The sequence below is a fragment of the Balaenoptera ricei genome, chromosome 21 (genome assembly GCF_028023285.1).
Source record: "Balaenoptera ricei isolate mBalRic1 chromosome 21, mBalRic1.hap2, whole genome shotgun sequence".
NCBI lineage: Eukaryota > Metazoa > Chordata > Mammalia > Artiodactyla > Balaenopteridae > Balaenoptera > Balaenoptera ricei.
In genome coordinates this window covers 30,135,793-30,155,606 of record NC_082659.1, presented here as the reverse complement: position 1 = coordinate 30,155,606, position 19,814 = coordinate 30,135,793, and the positions used below count along the sequence as shown (strand labels likewise).

General features: G+C 48.5%; 1 protein-coding gene across 4 annotated transcripts in view; it reads left to right on the top strand.

Annotated features, from left to right (window-relative positions):
- Positions 1–19,814, top strand: part of RAB11FIP1 (RAB11 family interacting protein 1) — a 30,825-nt gene that overhangs the window by 2,432 nt on the left and 8,579 nt on the right. For 3 of the 4 annotated variants that reach the window (XM_059909307.1, XM_059909306.1, XM_059909305.1), the window contains exons 2-5: positions 12,470–12,915; positions 13,795–14,584; positions 15,598–17,391; positions 18,163–18,271. In XM_059909307.1, coding sequence (XP_059765290.1) covers positions 12,470–12,915; positions 13,795–14,584; positions 15,598–17,391; positions 18,163–18,271 — 3,139 coding nt within the window. The remainder of the gene's footprint in view (positions 1–12,469; positions 12,916–13,794; positions 14,585–15,597; positions 17,392–18,162; positions 18,272–19,814) is intronic. The other variant, XM_059909308.1, reaches the window with a different exon arrangement.

The following is a 19,814-nucleotide window of genomic DNA, read 5'->3' as shown; positions in this document are numbered from 1 at the left end:
TCCACCTGTCACTTCCTGGGACTTTCCAAGGTGCTGGGGAAACCCAGTTAAACTAAGCCTGTCTGATGTCCTGGTACATCACTTGGGTGCCCAAGGTAGCTGTGATTTGGAGCATGAGATATACGCTGAGAGGTGGGAATTCAACAGAAAGAAACTGGTTGGGCTAGGAAGATCATTTGAACTAGCTATTAATGGTTTGACTCCACCTTAGACATTAAAACCAAAACCAAACCAAAAGCTGAAATCTTGGTCTGTAGTTTTGTGTGTGTGTGTTAATGTGTGCATGTGTGTTCATCTCTACAGAGAACAGTTGCTCCTCTAGAGTATGATTTTTTCCCCCCCATGGGTCCGGAAGCTAAAACTCAAGGCATTAAGAGCTAACTGTGCTGATATTTTCATTTGTTCTCTTAATAAGCCCCTGTGTATCATATATTTGGAGTCAAGAGAATATGCTTTTTGTAATGACTCAGATTTTGCAGACCTCAAATTTAGTGTGATGATCCGTATCTTTAAAGCACTAAACAGAGGCTGACATATAGATAGGATCCTTTTAACAGGGCAGAGTGGCCCCTTTAGTTAAGAAAAAATGGAAATGAATTGATTTTGCACTTATACAACTGTCCCTCATATCCGAGGGTGATTGGTTCCAGGACCTCCACCCCACCCGGGATACCAAAATCTGCGAATGCTGAAGTCCCTTATATAAAATGGCTTAATATTTGCATATAACCTCTGCATATCCTCCTGTATACTTTAAATAATCTCTAGATTAGTTATAATACCTAATACGATGTAAATGCTATGTAAATAGTTGTAAATACAATGTAAATGCTATATAAATAGTTGCTAATGCATGAATCCAAGTTTTGCTTTTTGGAACTTTCTGGAATGTTTTTTTCGAATATTTTTGATCTGAGGTTGGTTGAATCCGACATGTGGAACCTGTGGATACAGAGGGCCGACTCGTGTGTACTTATCTGGGGTCTCAGCTGGGCCCCGGTTAAATGGGAATCAGTTAAGTCCCGTGATCATAAAACTGACGTGAATCTGAGAGGAGGCAGAATCAGATGACCAGCATGTGGATTTCTCTGCTGTCCGGTCTCATGTAGTTTGGAGTCCTAGATTGAAAACAAAACAAAACAAAACATCTTTTTAGGACACTAAGAGCAATAAAAATGGGGGAAATAATCTCTTAAAGACAGATTAAAATAAATATTCAGGCTGGTGCCTGGAAGGCCATTGTGTAACTAAATAAGATGAAACTTGATACTGTGATAGCCTTCCAGATATGAAGACTGATGGAGGGTCATTTTCTCATATTTCTTGAAGATTCAAGAGAAAATTTGGTTGCATGTGAAAAGATCTGGATACTGATAAAGGTTAGACATTTTGAAGAACTGTAAGTATAGTAAGAAAGAGTGACAGGCTGTCAAAGGAAATTCAGGTGATTAAGGAGGGCTAGACAGTTGTTTTTCTGGGAGAGGTGGAGGCGTAGAAGTGACAGATGAGCACAGAGGTCTCGAATTCACAAATCTGAGCCGGCGGTGTTTGCGCTTATACCTCTGGGTTTCCTAAGCACGTTTCGGCTTTTTGTAACAGACTGGAAAATTCGAGCAATGCTGTTACTGCTTAAGTTTTTCTTTCCTTGGGATTCCCCCTAAAGATGACATTGGGCGTTACTGGAAACCCTCCCACCCAGCGTAGGAACCTGATAGCTCGTGTCCAGGGCGGGGATCTGCAGGTTCTGGGATAAATAACCCCAACCTGTTCACAGCAGGGGAACGGAGTGACTAAGAAGGGGGAGGGTGGCTCAAAGTCACAGTTCCATGGATGTGAAAGATGTTCCCTCCTGTTTTTCGTGATACGATTTGATGATGATTTCATTTAGAAGACAGTTAGCATGGGGAAAGTTCTAACTGCCTTTTTTCCCCTTGTTTTTAACGTTCATCCGTACTTTTAGTAATTATTTTTTGATGCCTACTATGCGCGAGGCACTTGGTATACAGTGTAAACAGTGATGAACATAACACACATGATCCCCGCTTTCAGAAACCTGAGAGCCTTGTGGGGGAGATAGCCAGTAAACAAATGAACACATAAATGAACAATCCTGTATTGGGATGAGTGCGGTGGAGGAAGAGAACAGGGTGTCATAAGAGAAAAGAGCAGGAGATTGCAGGTAGCCTCTCTGAGGCAGAGACCTGAAGGATAAAGAGGAATTTTCCCAGGGAAAAGCACAGGAAGGGGGAGCAACCTGTGCAAAGGCCCTGAGGCAGGCACGCCTGGGAAGCTGGAGAGGTTGCCTCCATTGAGGCTGAAGAGGAAGGCAGCGCTTCGTTGAAGAGCAGTGGAAGCCACTGAGTGTTGAAAGCCGAGGGGTGATGTGATGCAGTTCGTGAAAGATCACTGTGGCTGTTGGGTGGAGAGCAGATTTGGAGCAGGCCTAGCCTGGAATCAGACGGGTGAAGTGGGAGGCTCTGGCAGGAATCTAGGCAACCAGTTATGGTGCTTGGACTCGGGTGACAGGCATGGTCACGGACAGAGGTAGGTGGATTTCAGAAGTATTCCGGAGGTTCAGTTGGCCTGACTGGTGATGGATTGGGTATGGGTGGGGGTGAGTGAGAGGAAGTGATAAGAACGAACAAACAAAATAAGGAGAACTTGCTGTTGAAAATGAACCAGGAAATGGTGGCTGATTCTTTCCCTGGCAGTCACCGTGACACAAGAGTGAGGTCACCATTACAAAGACAACACCGGCAGTGATACCTGTGCGCTGAGTGAATGAGCAGGAAACACCACTGAAACCAGGGTGTGTATATGTGTGTCTTCAAGTGTTTACAGCTTCAACACAGGCCAAGCCTTTGTTTTGTAATGACTTAACCGATGTGACCTCACTGGTTGCCCCAACATGCTGGTAGAGCCACTGCTGCGAGGACTACAGGACTAAGAAAAGGAAAAATAATAAATAACACGAGGGAAAATAAACCTGTAAATGAAAACTACGCCTCTGGAGGCAAGTCAGTCAACCATTTAAAGGTTTCTCACATCAGGGAAGGTGAGCGCACAAAAGAGCCTTGTTTTGCTTAACTTCCTTTCGATTACAAAGACTTCTGTTGTATTTCCACAACTACCATCAGAGGAAGGCTTTTATAAATAGTATCTCTGTCATTTTAATTGTAGTTATTAACTAAAAAATGTTATGATTACATTAAGAACAATACATGTGCTTATTAAACTGTCATCAACTCCAACATGCATTTGCTGACATCACTCTTCCTCCCCCTGGACGATAATCTTAGGTATCCATTTGGCCGCTCCAATTTTAATTGCCATACGTCCGAGAAAACTGTGCTTCTCACCCTATACTTTTGGAGGGACGCTCACTCTGGCCTAACTCCAGAGGATTAAGATGCCCTTGCCCAAACGTGGGAACAATAGAAGGGCATTTAAGACTTTCTCTCCATCTCAGAGCCATGCCCTGGGTGGCCTTTGGTTCTGGGCCTGGTGCGGATCTCTAAGCCTCAGGGCCTTTGGGGTTTTTTTTTTATTTTTGGCCGCGCTTTGCGGGATCTTAGTTCCTTGAGCAGGGATCGAACCCACACCCCCCTGCATTGGAAGCACGCACTCTTAACCACAGGACCGCCAGGGAAGTCCCCCTCAGGGCCTTTGAATTCCAACAAAATTAACACCCAGACACTTGTATCGGCCTTTGAAGAAAGCCAACATCCACTGTGTGGAAAAAACTTGGTGAGCGGGCTGTGCTCCCCTTAAGGGGTCCTGGGTCAGATCTCATGCCACAGCTGGCTCAGCAGGAGACCAGGCCAGTTCCCCCGCTTTCCCCTTGGCCAGGGACCACTTCCATCTCATTGTTTGCTGTGTGACCCAGCCTAGGTGCGCAGATGTCTCTGAGTGCGGTCCCTGTAGACACAGGGCAGGCGGTCATTTGCCTGTGTGGACGTGGAGAAGTGTTTAATCTTACATTTAGCCCAGTGGATTAAAGACTAGGGGTGGCCTCGGTATGAGGTCAAAGCCCCGCTTCTCTCCGTTTCCCAGTGTGCGGTCTGGCTTGCTCGTCAGCACCCCTGCTCAACACTGGAGAAGCAGGTCACCTGCAGCTTGGGGCTTACGGTGCCTTTGGTAAAGGAGCCGCTTTTAGCCACTAATGAGACGAGAAATTCCTTTCCTGCTGGGACAGGTCTGGGGATGATCTGTTAGAGAAAAATCAAGGGCTTTCGTCTCCAGGGTGTCCCTGAGGGACACATTGAGGAATGTGCCCGTGGGGAGAAAAAAGGCAGCTGTAATTAAGTGTCTTTTCCTGAGTGCTGGCCTCTGAGTGGAGCAGAGGGAAGGCATTTATAGGAAATCCCAGAAAAACCCTTTTCTAGAGGTGTGACCGCTGCACACTTCACTTTTAAAATTCTTGTTTATTAAAAAGGACATGGAAAAAAAAAAAAAAAAAAAAAGGACATGGCTAACCGAGGGAGAACAACCAAGGCTTCCAGAAAGCCTGGTCTGAAAAGGCCTCTTGTGATCCTGAAGAACAGCTGTCCTGTGTGAGGGGCACCAGCGGCAGGCGGGCCCCGAGCTATTTCTTCAAGAGTGTCACCGCCTACAGCACCAGTCCTGTGGGGTTTCCTTTTACGCTAATGGAACTTTTCGTTTTTACTGATCATTTGTCATGAGAACAGGATTTTGAAATGCTCTTGGTATGGGGTTTTCTCCTCCTCCTTGGGACTTACCTGATTACCAGATAAATCAGATGCTCTGCTTCCCTGCCGGGAGCTCCCACAGAAAGGAGTGTGAGTCTGCCTGTGGGGTAGAGTGGACTGAATGTTCTTTGATGTCTGTCATGCTGAAGTTGTTTTCTTTTGTCCTGGCCGAGAGGTGGTGAACCAAACCATCACATTTTCTTTCCCCATCCTTAACGTCTCTTTGCATGAGTGACAGAGGACCCCACGGAGACTGTTCTTTGGCAGATCACGTAGACTACATCAGTGGCATTTACTTTTGGGCAAGAGGCGAGATACCTGATCTGATGTTAGAATATTAACATTTGTGGCTTTTTGAGATATGGTCAAGTAAAAACTTGGTAACTAGATGATGGCAGGAGTGGTAGACTTACATGCTTATAAACGTGTTAATTTTTCTAATTCTTAGAGAATCTTAAAATACTGGTGCTTGGTTTTTCCTTTCGTCTTTACCTACAAGGAGTTTGGTATTGCTTTCAACTTAGAAAATATGTCTTGATCTGCAGTCAGTTATGCCATCCTGGCATATGTCGGAAATAGTTTGGGGGCCTCTGTTTCTTGTCTCTCCCACCTACTTAGAAATCCTGCAGAGTTCTGAGGATCATTAAATCTCACGATAAGTTATAGAAATTATACACCGATCGTGGTATTTTAAAAAATGGTATATACTTTTTAATTTTGGAAATTGTATCATACAATTTTTTTTTAAATTAATTTATTTATTTGTTTTTATTTTTGGCTGTGTTGGGTCCTCGTTCTGTGCGCGGGCTTTCTCTAGTTGCAGCGAGTGGTGCGCAGGCTTCTCACTGTCGTGGCTTCTCTTGCTGCAGAGCACGGGCTCCAGACGCGCAGGCTCAGTAGTTGTGGCTCACGGGCCCAGTTGCTCTGCGGCATGTGGGAATCTTCCCCGGCCAGGGATCGAACCCGTGTCCCCTGCACTGGCAGGTAGATTCCCACCCACTGCGCCACCAGGGAAGCCCACAATTTTTTTTTATAATTTATTTATTTATTTTTGGCTGTGTTGGGTCTCCGTTGCTGCGTGCGGGCTTTTTCTCTAGTTGTGGTGAGCGGGGGCTACTCTTCGATGTGGTGCGTGGGCCTCTCATTGCGGTGGCTTCTCTTGTTGCAGATTACGGGCTCTAGCCGTGAGGGCTCAGTAGTTGTGGCTCACGGGCGCTAGAGTGCAGGCTCAGTAGCTGTGGCGCACGGGCTTAGTTGCTCCGTGGCATGTGGGATCTTCCCGGACCAGGGCTCGAACCCGTGTCTCCTGCATTGGCAGGCGGATTCTTAACCACTGTGCCACCAGGGAAGTCCCACAAACTAATTTTATAATTGAGTCTTTTCCCACTCCCTTCAAATGCAAATCATTGTTATTTGTGTTTGATGGCTTAAGATTGGATCCTTAGGAATACGGTCAGTCAGAACTGTTGATATCTTAAATTCCCATTTGAGAACCATGGGTGAACGATGGTATAAATGCACTTCACAGAACATCATACAACCGTTAAAAATGGTGGGTATGGAGATTGTAAGACAATTATATTTAAAAACACGCTACAAATAGAATTGCACGTGTACTCTGGTTACTACCAAGTCATAATCATAGCGAACGCTTACTGAGTGTAAGTGCCAGGCACTGTTCTAAGCTCTTTACGTATATTAAGCCATTTAATCGTCATTACATCCTTATGCGGTAGGTGCTTTTAACCCTGTTCCACAGACAAGTTAAGTAAGTTGTCTGAAACCTCTCAGCTAGTAATCATTGAACTATGCGGGAAAAAGACTTCAAGAAAATACATCAAAAGGGAATGTTTGAATTAGCACGAGGGAAAGTCAATTTTTAAAAAATATTAAAAAAATTTTTCTATAACCTGTTTTAATTACTTTCTAAGGGAATTTCTGTAGAGCAAATAGTATAGGAAGATCAAAAGCGTTTTCAACCTGCTTTTTCTGTGATCTCTCCTTTACCATGTCATTTACTGGCTTTTTAGGATTGAATTTGGTGACTACAGATAGCTTTTCAGTGCTGCCAGAATGTCTGTTTTAGGGATTAGGGTAAAAAAGGAGCCATTTGCAACCCTCATGATTTACCACCAAGAAGTTGATGATGGGCAGAGGGGAAGGTCCACTTTGGGAGGCAAGGCTGGCTGGTCGGTGATTCTGTATTCACAGTTAGGAAGTTAGGACTAGCTACCTTGGTCAATGACAAAACCTGTCAAACCACTTAGCTTCTGTAGGGTACACACCACAAACCTTTTATCGGTCATAATCATCTCTGTCCCTCTTTGCTGTGCATTGCCTCTAAGCTACCAAGAGAAAAGTCTGGACATTTTACCCATGTGGAATCAGTCCTTTTTCAGAACCCCTTTTAGATGTCCTCCTCTGCTACCCTCACGTGATTTTTATTATTTTTATTCCCTGGGGAAGACGGTGAATAAACTGCTTTTTAAAATTTCTCCGTCTAAGAAAGATCAAGTGCGTCCTCCATCTCAAACATTAGACTCAGGTGCTATTCTGTTCTTCCTGCTTCTTTCCTCACTTGAGGCCATACTCCCCTGTGTCATGAAGTTTAGTTACCATGGGGGATGATTCATGCTATAACTCACGGTTGAGTTTTTGCGCAGGAAGGGAAGTAGGCGGTCCACCATTGACCCTGGAGTCCACATCAGACCCATAGACAAGGACACCTTGAAATGAATACTAACCCATTAAAATGAAGTGACTTGTGGAGCTGGTGGTCTTCCTTTGCCTTGCCTTTCCTGGAGCCTCCTGTGTCTAACGGGAGGGTGCAGTATTAATTCATTTTGCCGAGTCCCTAAGTAGGTGGTTCTTATAACCCCTTGGGATTTCAATTAGCTGAGAACCTTCTTTGTGTGTGAGAGTCCTTGTTTGTGATGAAATTGTATAATTTAGCGGGAATTTCTTTTCATGTCTAATTATTTTCTCACACTTCATAGTCAGAAAGAAAAGGCAGCAGTTGTTTCAGTGTAATAAACGCTTTGTGATGTTTGGTGAGCCAGCTCCCTACTGGTGGGTAAGCTTTTCAGCGAAGAATCTGGCCTCTTCGTTTTGTGTTTCCAGTGCCTGCCGTGCAAAAACATGAACCGAACGGAATCTTTGAAGCCATCGTTTCTCTGTGTCTTGAATCTTTTAAGCCATCATTTTTTCTGTCTGTATCTACCCCTCTGGAATGTTTTAAAGGAAAAACATGTTTGCTTCAGCTGCAGACAGGTTATCTTTGAGGCGTACCAGTCAGTCCTTTACAAGTGTAATCCCGCACGTCTGCAGGGATGCACTGTGGGACCTTTCATTTCCCAAGAGCAGGAACCACACTGCCCCCGCGCCCCCTGGGACCAGCTTTCCTTGTATTGAGAAACCTACGTTCTGAGGCAAACCAGCCCTGAGAATTGGGCATGGTTGGGTGGTTTTAGCTGTTCTCAAAATGAGTGTTTAAAAAGCCCAGGAGGACTTCCCTGGTGGCACAGTGGTTAAGAATCTGCCTGCTGATACAGGGGACACAGGTTTGAGCCCTGGTCTGGGAAAATCTCACATGCCACGGAGCAATTAAGCCTGTGCTTAATTACTGAGCCCACAATTACTGGGCTCAATTACTGAGCCTGAATTACTGAGCCCACAATTACTGAGCCCACGTGTCGCAACTACTGAAGCCCGCGCACCTAGAGCCCGTGCTCCGCAACAAGAGAAGCCACCGCAATGAGAAGCCCGTGCACCGCAACGAAGAGTAGCCCCCGCTCGCCGCAACTAGAGAAAGCCCGTGCACAGCAACGAAGACCCAACGCAGCCAGAAATAAATAAATAAAATAAATAAATGTATTAAAAAGAAATAAATAAAAAGCCCAGGAGATTTGACAATGCGGGTCCAGACACTAGTTCCCCAGCCGGGCGACTCGGGAAACAGACCCTGTGTCCTGCATCCTGTATATTTTCCTTCCTGTACCCAGTTCATGCTTTTTTACTTTTATTCATTCTTTCCCTTGCTGCTCTTAATAAGGCATCTTTCTGAAAGTGTAGAAGACTTAAATGAATTTTTCTGTATTTTTAGCTGTTGCCTTGTCTTGTGTTTGACCAAGAAAACCCCAAACCAAAAAACTCCCAAACAGTAGGGCAGCCTGTTTGGATAATATGCATTTTTGTTTGTATGTTTATTCCCAAGATCCTCACTTGACTGAGGGGCATGGAGATTAAAGTTTTCATTCTGTACCGCTTTGTATGATTTGAATTGTTATCCTATGCGTGTTATTACTTTAAAATACAGTTTACATACATTTCTCGTCACTTTCTGTGTATTCAGAGATCCTTTTAATTTTGGAAGAACTAAGTTTTAATTATAAGTAAAAATGACTATTTGCTTATAGAAGGGATCCTTTTATTTTTCTTTTTTTGGATAGGTTGCAGGATTTTTTAGAATATGGGCCTAAAAATAAACTTTCTACACTGGGATTATGGCTTTCTCTCTGTACTCTGCCCTTTGTACTGGGAAAACCCAGCCCTGATTGCTGAGATAAGTCAGGCTTTCTGGGCCTTCATGAATGGTGGTTCTGGGACACAGCCACTCTGCCGTCACATGCTGTGTGGCCGTGCTGGGACCTGATTATATACGAACTACTTCCGTGAGGTGCTGGAATTAAATGCACCGAAAATCAAACGGACAGAAACACTGATAAATTGAAGCAATGCTTAAATGTTGGAACCCACAAATATGTCCTGCTTTGGAATTTCTTAGGGTGAGACATTCATGGATCGTTGCGTTCATGAACTATCAAGTTATACTTGTGTCAAAGATCCCTTGCTTGGGGCTTCCCTGGTGGCGCAGTGGTTGGGAGTCCGCCTGCCGCTGCGGGGGACACGGGTTCGTGCCCCGGTCCGGGAGGATCCCACGTGCCGCGGAGAGGCTGGGCCCGTGGGCCGCAGCTGCTGAGCCTGAGCGTCTGTAGCCTGTGCTCCGCGACGGGAGGGGCCGCGGCGGTGAGAGGCCCACGCCGCGGTGAAGAGTGGCCCCCGCTCGCCGCGGCTGGAGAGGGCCCTCGCACAGAAGCGAAGACCCAGCACATCCAAAAATAAATAAATAAATAAATTTATTAAAACAAACAAACAAACAAACAAAAGATCCCTTGCTTAAGCTGTGTGAATTTAATGATCAGGATAATATTGCTAGAAGAATGCCTGTCTTCCTTTCCAGCTTTAATAAATCCAGCAGACTCACAGTGGTTACTTACCTGCCTACAATTCAGTCTGCTTTTCACATCCTTAAATAGCCCTGTGGCTGTTCTTGGCTACCTGGTCTTTGGTTTTAGGTTTGCGTGTGAAAATAAATGACAGGAACAGTTGAAGTGCCTGTTCATACCTCCTAGTGGTGTTAGAAGTTTCCAAAATAAATCCCACTCTACTGCCCAGGGCCTGAACCTGGGCATCAGGTGATAATAGGCCCTCAGGGAGGATCCTAGAGTTGGTTGCAGCTTCGCTCAAAATAAACAGACTTCTTCGGCGCTGATACTTTGGGGAAGGCGGCCCCGTTCAGGGAGCTGGCAAGTGGTATTCTTTGAAGGTCGGGAGCCTTTGCATCCCCTGGGAGGGTGAATAGAGAGGTGGAAGAGCTGGGAGAAGGCCCTGGGTGGAGAGGTGAGGCTCTCTGCTTGTGGCTGGTGTGGTCATCTGAGCCTCCACACTCAGCTCTCAGCAACTTCCCCTTTTCAGGTGCCTACCCTTGGTATTTACAAAAGCTAACCACCCCTCATCACCAAGGCTACCATTTAGCACATGACTGTCAGAAGAGAAAGATACAAATAATCCTCTCAACATCTAAATGACAAATATGCAAACTGTTGCCAGCCTGCTGTGGAAAATGTGCTGGGAAGACACTCGGCTGGCTGGCAGGGTGAGGCTGTCTGTGAAGACCTTGCGTCTCCCTGCTCCTCCAGCTGTGGACTGTAGTTTTAAAAATCATAAAAGATTTCTCCTAAAGGTCCAAAATCGTAGCTCATGTCATTTTCCCAGATCTTGGCTGTATTTTGTAAATCCAGTGTAAGTCCTTCTCGATGACGTTGTATCTGAACTTTATGTGCAGCCCTATGATTTATGGCTGATGCCAGCTATGGGGGCTTTCCCCCTTCTCTTCTTTCATCTCAGGACATTTAAATTGGAAGCTTAAGCCTTCCTCAAAAAGAATTTAAATTTCAGCCCTCTTTTCTATGTGTTGTTAAAGACGACCCAGCAAAGATGAGTTCAGAGGGAGTGCCAACCCGGAATCTTGGTGTAAGAGAAAGCTTTGGGGAAATTGTAGAGCTGGTTCAGAGTCCTGACTGTGCCTTTTAGCAGTTGCAAGGCCTTGTACCAGTTACCTAACTTGTGAGCCTCAATTTCCTTATCTGTAAAGTGGGTATGCTGTCCACTTCATGTCATTCTCGTGAGACTTAGAGGAGGACGTTTCTAAGTGTGTTTCTGCTTCCCTCTGCCCCTTTAAGTGTAGAATGAGCTAAGGTAGTGGGGGGCGCGATCTGCCCTGGGGGCAGGACAGGCTGAAGGTGAAAGAGGAAATTGTGTTTATTTGGGCAAAACCATCATTTCCTTAAAGTCCACAGCCCTCAGCTCTTAAATAGGTCACCGAAAAGAACATCAGAGTGTGGTTCTCGGCATGTGAGGGTGACCCCGGGGGCAGCTGTGGGTCAGCCCTGTATTTGGAGTTGTTTGTTCTGCAGAGCTTGCGCCACTCACCGGGCTCACATTCTTGCGGTTCACCCGATGGAAAATGCCGAGGGGAGGTTTCCTTTCTCTGCAGTTCGTCTTTCAATGGAGTCGGGCTGATATAATATCATTTGCCATATCGTGAAGTAGTTTGCAAATGACCAAGTGAAATTCTTGAATCATGCTTGAAATATTCCTTTTTCTGATTATTAAGCTGGGGATGAATGCCTCCTCTCAGTTTCTCGTTCTTTCTCATTGTGGTAAAATACTTATAACAAAGGTGACCATTTTAACCATTTTGAAGCGCACAGTTCTGTGGCATTAAGTACTTTCACATTTTTATGCAACCATCACCACTGCCCAACTCCAAAACTTTTATTTTCCCAACTGACACTCCCAGGTCACCCCGCCCCACCCAGCCCCTGGCGGCCACCATTCTCCTTTCTGTCTCTGAACTTGGCTCCTCTAGCAGCCTCACGTCAGTGGAATCATACAATATTTGTCACTTTGTGACTGGTTTATTTCACTCTTTTTTTTTCCTTCTTTAACAAATCTCTTTTACTCTGTCTTACAGTTTCCATTACTCCCTGCCAGGGACTATTCTACAAACCCTTGCTTTTCTCTGAGATTTCTCTTGCAAATTTGCACTCTACCTATGTAACTGTTTGTATATGATCTTTGCATTTTTACCCCGCTGAAGGAAAAAACCAGTCACAGGAAGTGATTTGATGGAATGTTTATTTTATTCTTAGAAATAGCTCTTTACCGAATCAAGATCTTAGGTGACCTTACCCTAAGTACAGAATCAGATCCTATCTTTGCCTAGAGGGTGTCTTCTCAGAAATAAAACTTCAAGTTCTGCCCTCCCCCGCTGCACCCCTCACTCCCCCCAAAGAAGAGAACACAGGGTTTGTATCGAGGCTGGTGATAGCAGGGAGGAGAGGCCAGGTAACGGGCACTGTGAACATCGTTTTAGGCGCTTCCGTTCCAAGGTAACCTCTCAGCCTTTCTCCTCGTAGGTGGTATACCTTGAAATCCAAACCGGGGAAGAAGAATAAAGAACGAGGAGAAATTGAGGTTGACATCCAGTTTATGAGAAACAACATGACCGCTAGCATGTTTGACCTTTCCATGAAAGACAAGTCCCGGAATCCATTTGGGAAACTGAAGGACAAGATCAAGGGGAAGAATAAGGACAGCGCATCGGATACCGTGTCCGCCATCATCCCCAGCGTGACGCCCTCGGCTGACAGCGATGAGGAGTCTCCTTCGAAAGACAAGAAGAAGAAGTCAAAGCTCAAGACCTTGTTTTCCAGGTCCAATCTGCAGAGAACATCACTTTCCCAGTCCATGTCTGTCCTGCCGACTGCAAAGTCAGACAAAGTGCTGCTTCGTCCTGGAGACTTTCAGTCCCAGTGGGAGGATGAGGAAAATGACGAGGACAAGTCCTCCTCTGCCTCGGACGGTGAGTTTCCTTCTCCTCCTTCTTACTCGGCCCTTCTCCCTCGGCTGAGCCTACTTTGCTTTGGGAGAGAAGAAACGAACAAATCTTAGGAGAAAGATTCAATTCAGCTCCTCAGTTATTACAGTGATGGTGATGCTGGTGGAGGGGATGGCGGGGGTGGTGGTGATGGTGCTTTTACTGGTGGTGCTGGCGCTGGAGCTGCTCATGATGGTCACGGTAGTGGTGGTGATGATGATAGGTAACCTTGGTTAGGAAGCCTTCTCTATTTCTAAGCCCTCTGGTTTCTAGGAACGTGCGAATCCCTTTTCCGTAACGTCTGGCTCTATAACTGACGTACGTTAGTACAAGCTTTTGGGGCTCACGGAATGAATGCATGCAGAGTTTCTTTTTTTAATTAAGGATAAAACCATGGAACCTTACACTAATTCTGATATTTCATTAATTCGTTGGGTACTTATACTGAGCTCTCATGGAATACATTCCTAATGAAAGCTGAGGAATCCAGTTCCATTAACTCTGAATTAACTCGGTATTTTGAAATTCAGTCTCAGTGACCAGATCCCTATTATTGGCCATATTCTGCACCTCTACCAAGAGCGCTGCCCTTTTCCTTGCTTCCATGCACGGTTTCTCAACCTCAGCACCACTGACAGTTTGGGAGGATAATTGTTTGTTGTGGGAGCCTCCCTGTACTCTGTAAGATCTTTAGCAGCATCCTGGCCTCCACCTGCTGGATGCCGGTAGCACACCCCACCCAGCTGTGACAACCAAAAATGCACTCAGATGCGTGAGGACAAAAGCCCCGCCCCCCCGCCCTGCTGCGTTGCGAACCGTTCCCGTAGCTTCTCACTCCCTTGGTTCTCGGTTCTTCTCCCACAGCCTTGTCTCACAAGGGAACGGCAAGTGTGGATCCTAAGCAACTGAACCAGATCAACTTCAACCCCCCCAAGAAGGAAGGACTCTCCTTCCTGGGAGGCCTTCGGTCTAAGAATGACATCCTTTCCCGCTCGAATGTTTGTATCAACGGGAACCATGTCTATGTGGAGCAGCCCGAAGCCAAGAGCGAGACCAAGGACAGCTCCCCGTCCTCCACGCCGTCCCCCCAGGGCCTCAGGAAGAAGCATTTGTTCTCATCTACAGAAAACCTGGCCTCTCGACCTTTGAAGGAGCCTGGGGAAGGAGGTGCAGTGCCTTCCGAGTCTTCCACAAAGGACTCTCTCAAGTCCATGTCCCTGCCATCCTACCAGCCACGGGTCAGCGGGGGGGACCTTCGGGAGAACACGGTTTTGGTGACCTTGGAGGCTGCAAAGGAAACCAAAGAGAGCAAGAAACAAGAGAACAAGAAGTCCTCTCTGCTCTCCCTGGTGACCGGGAAGAAGGACACGGCCAAGGGCAGGGAAGGTGAAAGCCCGCCGGCCACCCCCGGGAAGGAGAGGGAAGGCACACCCGTGGTGGTCAAAGCCAGGGAGGACCAGGCGGGGCCTCTCGACGACCGTGTGAAGAGATCGGACAAAGAGACTGCGGCCATTGTCTCCGGACGGGGCAGAGCCCCGAACCCCTTTGAAGACGTGCAGATCCCAGAACAAGAAGCTGACCCAGAGCCCAAGGCTGCACCAGCACCACCTGTTCCCTCACCCAGGGCTCCCCAGACCAGAGCCGTGAAACCCCGGTGAGTCTCGACCCTTCCCCGGGGCCCAGCAGCCAGGCCTACGTTAGAGCAGACCTTGCTTGTTGGTCCGTGGTGGTCCTTGTAGAAATTGATTTTGGCCAGTCCCTACCACTGGCCTGGCCCACCTGCAGAGACCGCAGTGATGTGCCCCAGCCCGGGGCCACTGCCCGCAGGCGTGGTCTGCCCCTTGCCCGACATTTTCCCTGCAGGCATCTTTGCCGCAAGCGTTTTCTCTGCACACATTTTTGCTTCTGGCGAAAGTACCTAGAACTGGTCTGTCCATCTCAGTGAGATAAGCAGAGCACAGTGGAATGCCCTGGTGTTGTATCAGATTCCGAATGTCGTGGTCTGGGAGCAATACCGGGTTTCGGTGGTGGTACCTGCAGACCGGGGTTTAGTAGGTTCTTCCCGTGAGTTCCCTTTGAGGCAGGTGTAATCTCTCCTCCTTGCACTTTGGTGTGGGTTTACTGGCACAAGAGACCCTTGGTCCACTGTCAAGTGTGCCTGGGAGGGTCCTCTGAGTGTTTCCTCTGCGCGTTGTCTCATGAGCCGGGTGTTCTGCTTCTCAGCATGACTCACATACACAGTCTCGATATTCCTGTGGGCTGGGGGTGGGAGAGACTTTTTTTTGAGATTCTGCCTACTTTGATTTCACAGACACACACACACACAGTATTCCTCTTCAAAATCTGCCTCTTGCTTTGTGGTGCACCTTTTATGGCTTTGCACTTTTTAGGTGCTTTTTCTTTATCACCAAAAGAGACTGCAGGCTGTTGCTCTACCTGGATCTTTCTGTTTCTATTGCAACAGTCCTTTCTGTGGCAGATGTACTTGGTGATAAAATTGTGCCTTTTGTGGATTAAGTATTGGTGTTCCTTCTTTAACTTCTCAAGGTACCGCCCCCCATATAAAAAAGAGTTCTCGCCTTTGGAAAGACTGTATTTTTACATGTCTTTTGCCTCTCATGCTGCATCTGCAACTGACCTGCAGATTTTATTGTGTCCTTTTTGCAGACTGGAAGTGTCTCCAGAGGCTCAGCCCGCACCCAGGCTCCCCCCTTCCACTCGCTCTCCTGTCGTTTTCTCTGCTCTCCCTTCCAGTTCTGGTCAGACACCCGTCCCTTCTAAACTGGGGCGTGATTCAGAGACACAGTCCTCTGAGTCTCCTTCTGGCTCCTTCTCTTTCCCCTCTCCTGAAGCAGCCCCCATTTCCACATCCACTCCCATTGAACACTGGCCTTCCGCAGACGTGGGTGAGGCCAGTCCTAAAGAACCGCCTTCGCTCCTTGAACCAGAGCTAGAACAGGAGAGTCTGACACAAGTTCCAAGCACTGTTCCTTGTGCTGTGGGCTCGCTTTCCAAGCAGACACCCGTTCCAGTGGGGAAAGGGACGGAAGACTCTCCAGTGGGGAAGACCGGCGCTGATGACCCCGGACAGTCTCTCCGGACGCAGCCTGAGGTGGGGCGAGAAGAAGAGCTTCTGGGGTCTCCCCCCAGAAAACAACAAGGCGCCATCCCTTCATCTGTCGAGGCCCGAGAAGTAACACCCGCCACTGCGCTCGGAAGAGGCGGGATGGACAGCCCTGCCGGGAAGCCCCCGGGGCGGGGAGCCTCAGGCTCTGCGGGTCAATCTCGGTCTCCCGTGGGGGATGCAGGTGGGGGTGGCGGGATGAGTCCTGCAGTTAAGGAAGCGGTGCCCCCCGTTCCCGTGGGCGAGTCGGTGCCTCCACTTGACTCTGCGATGCAGAGCCACGAAGAGATGGGTCCGGATGCCTGTGAGGGCAGAGAGGAAATCCAGGAGCAGGTGTTGTTTTCCGAGCAGCTCTCTACGGAAGGGGCGGGGGAGAAGGCCCCTGTGCTGGTCCGCGGGGACAGAGGTGACCCCCAGGAGCTGACGCCGCAAGGGGCCGCCCCCGGAAATGCGTGGGACACGGGAGACTCCCAGGAGGGGGCGGCTGTGGCTGGACCCCGGCCCGCTGCCCCGGCGGCTCGCCCTCCCCGCCCGTCCTCCAAGGGGAGCTGCTCGGGGGGCCCCGCGCATGCGGCCAGCTCGGGGAGAGACGGTCCCCTTCTCGGCAGTCAGGGAGACGATGCCCCGATGGCGCGGAACCAGAGCAAAGCCAGTGACCACGAGGGTCTGCTGTCTGACCCCCTGCACGGCCTTCAGTCCGCCTGCGAGGCAAAGCCCCCAGCCCTGGCCCATCTGGACTTGACCCTGCCTTCCATCCCCGAAGTTGCTTCGGAAGATGAGCGAGGAGATCAGCTTGAAGATGACAGAGGGGTGGCCCCGGTGGCAGCTCTGGGAGGAGGGGCTTCTTCCCCGAGCACGTGGCCCGCCCGTGCTGAGCGGGAGGGGGCGCCCAGCGGGGAGGCCGGCGGGTCAGCAGGGGGCCTGCGCGACCCCAGGCCGGGAGCGCCCAGAGCACCCGCCCCCGCTTCTGCAGAGCAGACCACAGCCTCGGCGGTTCAGGAACCACAGTCTCCGGGCCCCGGTGACAGCGGGGAGGCAAAACCAGTGGGAGATGGGAGGCCGGGTCAGCCTCCAGCCGCAGCCCTGGATTCCCTTGTGTCCACTCCCCCCTTTTCTGAGCCCTTTCCTGCCACACGCTCTTTTCCCACCTCTGCACGCTCTGACACCCACCACACCAGTACAGCAGAATCTCAAAAAAAAGCAGCAGTCGAGGGCTCCGCGGGTAAAGTGGAAAATTCTGGCAAGAGGAAGCCGCTTCTTCAGGCCTGGGTCTCACCCTCAGACACACAGCCAGTCTCGGCTCAGCCAAGCGCTGGAAGCGGGTCGGCCAAGCACAGGTGAGAGCCGGGGGACGACTGTCCTCGTGCATGTAAGCCGTGCCCCCTCTGCTTCTTGTCTCCAGACGCCAGGGCTTGCTCACCGCACAGCTGTTCTGACGGTGCGTCTGCCTGTGTTGCCGGAAGGGCTGTGTCCTGGGCCGGGAGCAGCGCAGGCACCCCTGCGTTTGTAGCAAGAACAGAGTAGCAGCAGTCCTGAGAGATAGATTCAGAATTGTTCTGCACGGTCTGATTTGGAGCTGTCCTTGCAGAGAAACGCCGGGAGCCATATCTTATTTCCTAGTCTCGGAGACCAGCTGAGATGCAGCAGTAGAACCCAGCAGTGCGGACAGCTTACTTTAAGCAGTGCCCGATGGGAAGCTGGCTTGTTTGTTCTGAGCTCTTTCCTCCCTCTTGGGGCACAGAGGGCTCTGCGGGGACTCCCACAGTGGAGTCCTAGGCTGCAGCTGCCTCTGAGAATAGGAGACCGTCTTTAATGTTCTCCTGACGTTGATAACGAGGCCAAGGGTCCTGTGAGAAGGTCAGGACACGTGGCCGGAAGGTGGTGCCTTGTTGGCTTGCGCGTGGCTTCCTCGCGCTGACCGCTTTCCTTTCCTTTTCCACACGTTGGCACGTGTGGGACTGCAGGTGTGAGCACGCATGTCCCCCCCACTCCCCCGTCACCTCTCATTGGTGGCCACGTCTGAGAGAGGCAGTCCCTAGTTCTGCCGGTTCTGCCGTGACGTAAGCGTCTAAGGAAACAGCTAAGTGTCCTTTCCGCCTTCTCTTTAGACTTCATCCCGTGAAGCCGATGAACGCGGCAGCCACCAAGGTCGCTCTCTCCAGCTCGGGAACTGCCACCGTCATCAGTGAGAACTTGGTCAACGAAGCCATGATGAAGGTATGTCTTCTCCAGAAGGAGGCAGGTTAGTTAGGGATCTAGAAAACCCGCTGTCAGAGTCACCATGACATACATCTCCCGGGGCAGCAAGTAACGCCAGGGGTGACTTAACCACACGTCTCGGTCTTTGGATGATCTTTGGAAGCCCCTACACTTTCCATGGGATACTTACTTTTCCCCTCATAGTTCTTGGGCTGTCGTTGAATTTTGTTGTGTGTCAAGCCACATGATTGACACCAGTACTCTTTTTAATGAGAAGAAAATGTCACCCACCCTCCAGCCCATGCAAATCAGATATTCTCATTTTTCCCACGTGTCCTTTCTTATCTTTTGGCAAGAATATAAAATTCTCGCAGTTGTCATCATTGCGCAGATAGACTTTTTTGTAACTTTATTCTGAAGTAATTTCAAACTTTAAAAAAGTTGCAAGAATAGCACAAAGAGCTCCTGTATACTTTCATCCCAATTCACCAACCGTTGACATTTCACCAGATTTGCTTTATCACCCTCACCCTCTCCTACTCCATTCTCTCTTTGTAGCTACGTATATATTTTTTTCTGAATTATTTGAGAGTAAGCTGCACACGTCATGCTCCTTTTACCCCTAAATACTTAAGTGCGTAATTCCTAAGAATGAAGGCGTTTATCAAAATGAAGAAATTGAACATGGATGCCTCGCTACTTTCTCATCTGCGGTCCGTATTTCACCTTCACCAGTTTTCCCAGTAGTGCCCTTTCTTGTCTGTCTGTTCTCCGGTCCAGGGTCACTCAGTGCCTCGTCTCGGGAGTCTCCCTTATTCTGGCATAGTTCCTTGGCCTCGTTTGTCTTTCAAGACCTGGACCTTTTTCAGAGTTTCAGTCAGTCGTCTGGTAGAACCTTCCTCAGTTTGGATTTGTCTGATGTCTCCCTGCGGTTTGGTCGAGGCTGGGCATTCTCGGCGGGAATTAACTAGAGAGATAACGTGCCCTTTCCAGTGCGTTGTGTAAAGAGCCCGTGACACCGGCCTGTGCTGTTAGTGGGGTGTTAAGTCTGATGACTTAGGTTAAGTGGTGTCCACTAGGCTCGCCAGTGCAAAGTTGCTAGTTTTCCCCTTTACAGTTAGTGAGAAATGTGTGGGGAGTTCGTTTCAGACCGTGTAAGCCTCCTGCCCCTTATCAGCCTTCTGCAGGCCTCAGTTTCCACTGACGAACGTGGTGGTAGCAAAATGATCGTTCTCCAGCTCCATCACCTGCGTGGAAACACTCTGAAATCCTCTTTTTCACTTAGTATCATATCGTAAACACTTTTGCATGTTGCTACTTAATTATTCTTTGAAACGGTTATGTCAGTCTTTACTTACTCACTCTCCGGTTAGTGGATATTTAGCTTGTTTTCTGTTTTTTCAATATGAATAACACTGTCGTCAATAATTTCTCGCATAGAACTTGTCCCTTCTTGCAGGTGACTTCCGTAAGCTAAATTCCCAGGACGACTATTGCTGGATGAGAAGATCTCTGCTCTTTAAAAAACTTGAGTGGCTAACACTAAAAAAACCCAACTCCT